This window comes from Cynara cardunculus (genome assembly GCF_001531365.2).
Source record: "Cynara cardunculus var. scolymus isolate 2C chromosome LG 2, CcrdV1, whole genome shotgun sequence".
Lineage (NCBI taxonomy): Eukaryota > Viridiplantae > Streptophyta > Magnoliopsida > Asterales > Asteraceae > Cynara > Cynara cardunculus.
In genome coordinates this window covers 64,672,643-64,681,461 of record NC_037529.1, presented here as the reverse complement: position 1 = coordinate 64,681,461, position 8,819 = coordinate 64,672,643, and the positions used below count along the sequence as shown (strand labels likewise).

At 36.1% G+C, this 8,819-nt stretch overlaps 2 protein-coding genes across 3 annotated transcripts; both read left to right on the top strand.

Moving 5' to 3' along the window:
* Nucleotides 1-755: 755 nt before the first annotated feature.
* Nucleotides 756-3,678, top strand: LOC112508023. Its single transcript, XM_025112803.1, has 3 exons — nt 756-848; nt 2,905-3,085; nt 3,170-3,678. Exons 1-3 carry the CDS (start codon nt 760-762, stop codon nt 3,263-3,265), a joined length of 366 nt encoding a protein of 121 aa, XP_024968571.1. The 5' UTR covers nt 756-759; the 3' UTR covers nt 3,266-3,678.
* A 580-nt stretch (nt 3,679-4,258) lies between these two features.
* On the top strand, nt 4,259-8,349 carry LOC112507708 (50S ribosomal protein L9). Of its 2 annotated transcripts, XM_025112379.1 has the most exons (7): nt 4,443-4,548; nt 4,617-4,692; nt 4,932-5,130; nt 5,394-5,528; nt 5,826-5,933; nt 6,967-7,038; nt 7,608-8,349. In XM_025112379.1, exons 3-7 carry the CDS (start codon nt 4,975-4,977, stop codon nt 7,770-7,772), a joined length of 636 nt encoding a protein of 211 aa, XP_024968147.1. In that variant the 5' UTR covers nt 4,443-4,548; nt 4,617-4,692; nt 4,932-4,974; the 3' UTR covers nt 7,773-8,349. The 2 variants fall into 2 exon arrangements, with proteins under 2 accessions (XP_024968146.1, XP_024968147.1); XM_025112378.1 differs by lacking the exon at nt 4,617-4,692 and having other exon boundaries at nt 4,259-4,548.
* The last annotated feature ends 470 nt before the right edge of the window (nt 8,350-8,819 follow it).

Here is an 8,819-nt window from a genome sequence, read left to right as displayed (position 1 = left end):
TTGATAATTGTGTACAATGAAATTATGGGTCTTAATGGTTAAGGGAGATTCAGGATACAAAATCATTTAGAGGGTTTTGTAACCATTAAGAGGCAGACTTTTTTCTTGTCAAACAAGATTCACATCTTAATGATTCAGATGTTGTCTCTTAAGGGTGCGTTTGGTACGCAGACTACATGGGACAGGATGGGACACAAAAAAAATAGTCTCATGTTTGGCATGCCATTGACAAAAAAAACATGAGATAAAGTGGGACTATTTTTAATTTTAGTGGGACAAATCTTGATATTTCTTGTTCCACCAAAAAAGGTGGAACAACATGGGACTAAAGTTAAAATGACACTATTTTGATTGATTTGTTGTCATTTTACAATCATTATATGATATAAAATAACATTGAACAACATTTAGAGGTAATATGGTCATTTTAATAGTTTTGTCATGTCCTGTCCTAGTCGTACCAAACATAGGACAGACAATTAGTCATGTCCCGTCATGTCCTGTCATGTCCCATACCGTCCTGTCTTGTCTCATCCAGTCTGCTTACCAAACACTACATAATGGAACTATTAAAAAGTAAACAAACAACCCCTAACAAATAAGTACACATCAAGTTAGTATTACCCAAATGTTTTAATTGGTCGATCCAGAAATAAATGGGTCAATAGAGCTAATGGGCTGGATCAACATTCAGCCCATATTCAAGACCTTGATATAAAACGACAACGTTTTTTGAAGGTCCACCGACCGATATATACAATGCGGGGGGAGAGATTTCTCCAGAAGAAAAAAGAACTTCAAGCAAAGCTTGTCTCGCAAGATAATTCCTGGAGAGTTGTGTTCTTCCGGTAAGTGTCAAATCATTAATTTTTTACACGCTGATGTCGTAGAACTTTTAAAATTCGATCTTAATCTGATGTGGTTTTGGAAGATTCAAGGTTTCAGTCATCCAGGGTTTGTTCATAGTTAATTTCGTTTAGGTTTTGAAGAATTGATTGCCGAAATTGATGAAACTTACAATTAGAAACAAAATAATGACCATACGGGAGGCCTAATTTGTCTTCGAAAAGGTGTTTGATGAATCTGTGATGAACACTCATGAACAGATACGTTCTGTTATTGGTTTCTGGTATGAAATTGTGATTTACGAACCTAGTGAAAAGAAAAGTTCATATAAAAATCCATTTAGAATTTGTTTAGTTAGCTTGCCTGTAATTTCTAACGTTTGCGATTTATGGCAAAGTAAAATTATGAGATAATTTCTTAGGATTCGTTTACATGATCTATTGCTTGCGTTTAAAGTCCAAAAAGTGAGAAAGAATCATGTATTTCTACTTGAGTTCGAACATCAAGAACGATAATAGCCTTCGATTTAGATTCTTTTTCCTTTGGTTTTGTTATTAAAATCATTAAATTTTCTACTTGAAGTCGTTTCTTTAATTTATTCCAGTTTGAACTGATGAATATTGCTTATTGTGGACAATGTTCAGTTGAATTAACATGATATTTGGTTGTGCAAGTATATATTTATTTGTGATTCCTATGTTCTTTGGATACTTGTTGGGTTCTTTTATCTTGATGACTAGCTTGGCTCTTTAGGATATATCCCAATGTGTGTGTGTGTGTGTGTGATTTTTACGCACCCCTAGTGGCCTAGGCACGATTAAGATGATTTGCACGACTATAAGGGTGTTTGGTAAGCTGGACAGAGTAGTGCAAAAACTTCTTGTCACACGTTTGGATTGACATCAGATTGGAACAGGACAGGATCTAGGTGGGATAGGATGGTATCTGATGACACAACATTGGTAAATTATTAAACTAGTCAAATGAAGACTCTAAAACCTTCCACAATTCTTCACCGCCTGCCTCACTCCTGCCTTTCCATTCTCGTCTGCCTATCAAATGCAACTTAAAGGACTCAATTTTAGATCAGATTACATGACCGAGATATGCCCAACCTTGTTTAAACATCATACATTCTTTATTTCTTTAGTTTACATTTTTAAGAACAGTAGCAATTGAAGGGTGATGAAGACTGGTAATGATCAGAAGATCACACTGCCGTGCAAAGACCCGGATTGATAGTGATGTTAAATGGAAACCAGAAGTCGAATCGCAGATCATGGTTTTATCTACCATGAAAACCAGCCTTTCATTATCTTTGTATATGATTATAGGACTTGATTATGGGCCATCCTAGCCCTTTGGCAAGATTTGTCCATTCTGTTCCAAAATAACTAAAATAAACTGAACCCATTGAAGGAATGAATGTAGTTTATTTCTTTAGGGTCTGTTTGGTACGCGTGACAGGATGTGACAGGACTGTACAACAGTACAAAAATTATTTGTTCCATGTTTGGTGGGATATTGGACTAAGACAGAACGGGACTGAGTGGTACAAAAATGCAATTTTTTGTCCAATCAAAATAGGTGGAACAAAAATCAAGTAGATGAAATACGACTTAAATTACTAAACTACACATGTCAAATTAAAATCCTAAAACATTCTGCAATTCTTTCACCTCCAACCTCACTCTCACCCATCCAGTCCAGTCGTCTCCTATCCAATATAACCTGTGTCCCAAATGCACTCTTACAACACTCATCACAAGCAATTTCCAACCATCTTCCAACTTCATTGCTTTAATTAATGGGCACCATTTGCGGCATATAGCAAGATGTTGATAGACTCGGACCTCTTCCCAAACTCCAAATGGGTAATTGCTTCATGTTTCGCCTTGTTGTAGTCAAGATTTTGCATGCATACGGTTAAAAGTGATCCCCATGAATATGACAATAAGGCTATTGGTCTCGTTCTCTAAATCAGTTATTCTGACTACGAACTTGGTTTTCTCATTCAAACGAAAGCCTATTTTACTGAAGTTTTTGGTCATGCTGTAGTACCAAGATGGCAACCGAAAAAAGCCAGGTTCCTTCTGCTCCAGCTCCAGCCATGGATTCATGTCGAAAGAAGAAGTCAGATGATGCAACTTTCTTGCAGGATGTGAAAGATCACATCGATGAGTTTATTCATGCTTCAATGGATGAACACAAGACCTGCTTCAAAAAGAGCATCTCAAAGGTTTGTTTTGTTTATATGGATGAATCGTAAGAACTGTTACCAAATTCCAGCACTGACCAATTACGATCTCGTGCATATTGCCAGATGTTTGGAATGACCAAGATTGTGGCAGAGAGAAATGCTGCTGAGAACAAGGGAATCGAGAGCTCACTTCCCCTTCGAACAGTTGTTTCTGATTAAGATCTACAACCAGCATTTGGATACTATAAAAAAGATGAGTTTACGCTTTAACGTATGTCAAGAATCCATAAAAAGGGAACGCATTACCTGAGTTGTTTTAGTGTAATACTGAGGGGGAATCTAGCCCGTTTCAGGGAATGAGATTCATCATCCGTTATCTAGTAAAGACTCGTTTTATTCTATCAAATGAGTCCGGTTCTTATTTCCAATCCCTGGTTATTACCCCGTAATTTGTAGTTAGCATAAACGATTGTCTCAAAGGTTAGGTTGGTTTACTCACGGGACGATGTTGTTGTTGTTTGTTACAGTTGTCGATTAATGTATGCTTGTGTATGTACTTGGTCGTACATAGTTGAATTGTTTACTAAATAACGTCTGCTTATATCTTATTCCTTTCGGATTCTGTTTTCTGAGGAGTTATATCATGTTCGTGTTTGGTTTGGTTTTGTTTATTTATATTTTTTTGAACCTGTTATTTATTTGAACTTGTAATTACGTAAAACCATTTTGTAATTTTATCTCAAGACTGTAATTCTATATTGTCTTTTGTATATTTGAATGGAACCTAAATCAATTAAGCCTTGACTCGATTTCCATAAGCATGAGTTAAGGGATATTTACCAAACGTTTACTTGAGTTAGCGTTTATTAAATCGCATTATTTTATTGACGAATATGACAATGACCAAAAATCTTACACGGTAAGAGTGAACGCAAGAACCGAAAGTCTTACCTGGTAAGTGATGATGACGACTTTTACCATTGTTAACGCTTACCGGATAAATTGTTGCATACAATCTTGTTTTAATGGACTAAATTTTTACCCGATAAGTAAGTGATAATGTTAAATTTTATTGATAAACGCTTACTAAATAAATGTTTAATAAACGGCCGCTTACACTCAAACCATATTTTTCGTTATCATTCCCATGCTTTACTCGAAACCAAATGCCCCGTAAAAAGAAATCGCAGCTTCTTTTATCCGCACTTCAATTTCTTTTTCTTTCGATGGTATCAAGTATGTAAAAATGTTTGTATATTGGGGTTGTTTCATAATTTACTAAACTCTCGTGGTGGATTTGAAAATTATAAAATAGATCGGTTCATGGTATAGAATAATTAAAACTCTTGTGGTCACTTTTAGAAATTCAGTAACACTGATAAATCATAGTAGGGAAAACAAAACATTGCTTTACTGGAGAAGCAGAACGGCTGAATCCACCTCTCAAGCCCCGTCGCCGGCGACCACCGCCTAACGGAGAACACAACGAGATCTTCTCTCAAGTAAATCTCAAATATCTTTAATCTTTAATCTCTAAACTGAGGTTTTAATGAATTTCAGATTATTACAGTTTAGTTGGTGGATGTAAACCCTAACATTCTTATTTTCAAGTACCGAAAGGACAACATTACGAGATCTTCTCCCAAGTAATCTCAAAATCTTCTATCTGTAAACTAGGGTTTGATTGAATTCCAGATGGTTAGAGTTTAGTTGGTTCATGTAAAACCCTAAAATTCTGATTTTCAGTTGAAGTAAATCATCATAAATTCATGATTGCCTGACAATCATGTACATTATATGCTTATTTGAGGTTTTCAAATTTCGATTTATGTTAAAACTTGCAAATTATTTCAGTTCTTTTCTAACAAATTGCTTCTTATTCTAGGAGTATAAACGTTTTGGGGTTCGACTGAATATATAAACGAAGGATGGTTAACCTCCAGTATGGTAGAAGTATCCTCCGCCAGACTAAGATTCTAAAAGATACGACGCTCTTCAAGAACTGTGATTGTGAACTGCATCATCCATTATTCTATGCTGGTCAAGGTGTTAGATACAGAAAATTGGAAGTTATACTTACAACTGTAAGTAGATCAGCTTTTGAGACTCCTTCCCTCCCACTATGAAATGAAATTATTATTGTTTTTCTGTTAACCATGGGTGTTTGGTCAGCTTGCCCCCACCTTGATTAATCCCATGGACCTGGAGAACCAGAAAGTTCCCTAGTGGCCTTTCAGGACTTAAACCGCTGACCTCTGAGGAGGATCCCGAAGGTCCAAAACCTTATTGGCAGTTGTGCAAACTCCATAAAACTAAATGAAGTTATTATTTGTTTTGTTAAATTCAGACTATAGACAAGCTGGGGAAAGCAGGTGAAACCGTTAAAGTTGCTCCTGGGCATTTTCGCAACCATCTGATGCCCAAGTTGCTTGCAGTCCCAAACATCGATAAATTTGCTTATCTCATCAGCGAGCAGAGGAAGGTAGTTTTCTTGATGTCTGCATCTCTTTTGAGTTTATTTGAGCCAACTGAGCATTTGTCTAATTATGTGTTCGTCATGAACTGGGCTTTGTGATTGACATTTGAAGATTTAATATGATTTTGAATCGAGTGAGGGCAGGGGGAGAACAATTCTTCATGAATTTTACGAACAAAATTTAATCATTTTCAAAAAACAAATGGGAAATTTGACATGATAGAGCCTTTGGGATTTGTTTTTATGTTGTTATTGCCTTATTGGGTAATCATGCTAATCCTTCGAACATCTATTTTCGACCAGCTATATCAGCGCAAGGAAGTTGAAGAGGTGAAGGTAGTTCCAAAGACCGAGGAAGACACAATGAAAGAATATCGAACGGCAGCAAGACGACTGGAAAATGCTAGGCTGGTTTGTAGTTTAATTCTCTAGCTTGTTTAAATGTTCGATTGTAGTTCTCTTAGGGTGCGTTTGGTTCGCTGCAGGAATGGATTTTCAAGAGTGAGGTAGGCGGGTGAAAGAATTCTAGATGATTTTAGGGTTTTAATTTGACATGGATAGTTTAATAATTTACCAATCTTATCCCAACTCTCTGAATTTTTTTCCACCTATCTTGGTGGGACGGAAAAAATGCGTTTTTGTCCCGCTCAATTCTTGTCTGTCCCAAGTCTAATGTGGCGCCAAACGTGGGACAAGTTTTTGAAGTGTCACATTTAGTCTTGCATACTAATGCACCCTTAATGATGTGAGCTCCTAAATTAGAGAGATCTTACAAGATTGGTACATTACTAAACTACCCATGCCAACTAAAACCTTGCACGGTTCCTTCACCCACCTACGTTATGTTGCCTGTCCCGTATGCGTACCAAACCACCCTTAATGTTAATGATAAGCTTGTGGACTCTTAAAGGTTTTGAGCAAACGTCATTTACCAATTAAATTCAATTGGGATCCCCTTCGTTTTCTTTCAAGTTTAATTTTGCGATTGTCTTTCATGATATAAATCATAGTTATTTACTTATTGGTGTTGATGCCTATGTCTGTTCCTCCTGGAAGATGTTTTTTATCCTAATCTGTGAGGTTTGGGGAGACAAGCATTATATATATAGAGAGAGAGTCCTACGAGAACAGTAACCAAATAAGATAATAAGAAAACGGTATGAGCACATGTGATTTTACACAAAAATCATGTGTAAAATCACATTTGATTCACGCGACTTTGGCCGCAACCTGAGGTCGCGGGCCACGGCCCCTGCATACATACCTTTACGTTGACCCTTAGTGTAAAATCACATGTGATTTTGAACGTGATTTAGTCGTTCTGTTCTTTTATTTAGTCACTGTTCTCGTTTGAACCTCCCTCTCTCTCTCTCTCTCTCTCTCTATATATATATAGTCATTGCCATATTAAACAGTTGTCTGAGTTGTTTGATGTCTCTTGTAGGTTTTGAGAAGATTTATAAAGATAGATACTGAACTGCGTTCACCTGTGGACAAAGATGAACTTATATCCGAGGTTTGATTTATTCTCTACTATCTTTTTTCATTTATTTTTGGACAGAATGCAACAAATTTTGGTTTAGTTCCTATTGTAACGACTAATTTCTTTTCTCAATTGATGTAACAACGTTGCAAAATTTCCTATTTTGACCGGTAGGTAACTTGCCAATCTTGTAACATTCCATTACATTGATACCCTTTTACGAGTTGTCTATGAAAGATTACTGAGGAGTGGGTGATGAACTTGACATCCACGTCATCAGTTTTTCTTTTTGAAATTTTCTTCTGTTAACTATGAAATTTTGAAACTCTGTTACATGGATTGAAAATTCGTTGTTACACTAAAATAGGAATCGAGACAAACTTTGTTGCATTTAATGACCGGTATTGTACTTGTGCGGTGCAGCGGGATGTAAAGTTCTATTCTAGACCGAGAATGGGAAATTTAATGTAATCCTTTGTCATTAAGAAAAATTCGAAATTTTTACAGTATTTTGTTGTATTAGCAGAGATCAATCATTTTTCATTAATTCAACGTGTTTATCAATTGGTTATCAATTATTGAATTTTTACTGATGTTGGCAGGTGGCAAGACAGCTTGGTGTGCACATCGAGCCTGAAAACCTTCAATTAACGTCTCCATTGTCGACTTTAGGGGAGTTCGAAGTGCCACTTCGACTGCCCAAATCCCTTCCTTTGCCGGAGGGCAAGGTTCAGTGGACTCTTGATGTCAAAATCCGCAAAAAATGAAACAAGCAAGCTGTTCTGCTATCCAAAGATCTTGGTAAAATCTTTCTAGCAGAATCGATTCCATATTATTATTCAATCAGGTTCTTGAGGTTCACAAATTACTTGTTTTTTGATCGGAAACCTTCATTGCCGAGACTCTTTGATGTTGGTTTTTTTAGTTACGGTTTCTTGCTTCTTCTATAATAAGCCAGATGCCCAGTTGCCGTCATCCTCTTCATGTATAAGACCCTTTTCTAGAATCTACGGACGAAAGAATACAAATTCAGTATATTCTGCTTTGCAGAAAGCGGGGTCTGAGAGGGATAAGATGTACGTAGACTTGATGTCTAACCCAGATGTGCAAGCGTAGAATCTATGAAGTCAGTAGAAATGCATGAGCAAGTCGAATTTCAGTATTCAAGTTGGTTTAGTGGGTGACGGTCATACCCCGATCCTATGCCAGCTTGTTTTCTTTTCGAAGATGTACCTTTTTGTTTATCGTTGCGGGATGGTCGTTATTTTTGGTAGAAGTTTTATTTTTAGAGTAAATTTAGTTGCAACGATGATCGAAATTACAAAGAAATTGTGGGATTAAGTCGCACTCTTGTTGGGTGTTTTTCGGTTCTCGGCTTTTTTTCAAACTACCTAATAACCGAATTGAACCTAGGTTCGGTTTACTTGGTTTTGGTTTATTTCGTTCGGTTTTTGGATAAAGATTTTGTGTGAATCGAATTGCTTAACCCAAAAACCAATTGGATCGAATTTTGTGGGATATATGGTTTTGATTAACTATAAAACTGATCATTGTGATCTTAAGTTACAATATCACAATGATCAGTTTTATGGTGTTTAAAAATTTTGTATATTCACGATTTTTATAGGATCTTCAACAGATTCTTTAAATATTTTGAACATAACAAATTCTTCAAAATCCATGATTCCACTTCAAAATGAATTTCTATATATTACTCAATTTATTTTTGTAATAAATAAATTATATCAAAAACAACATTTACTATAGAAACGGCTGTATTCAAGAGTTTTATTTTGAAAAGCTATATAATTAAA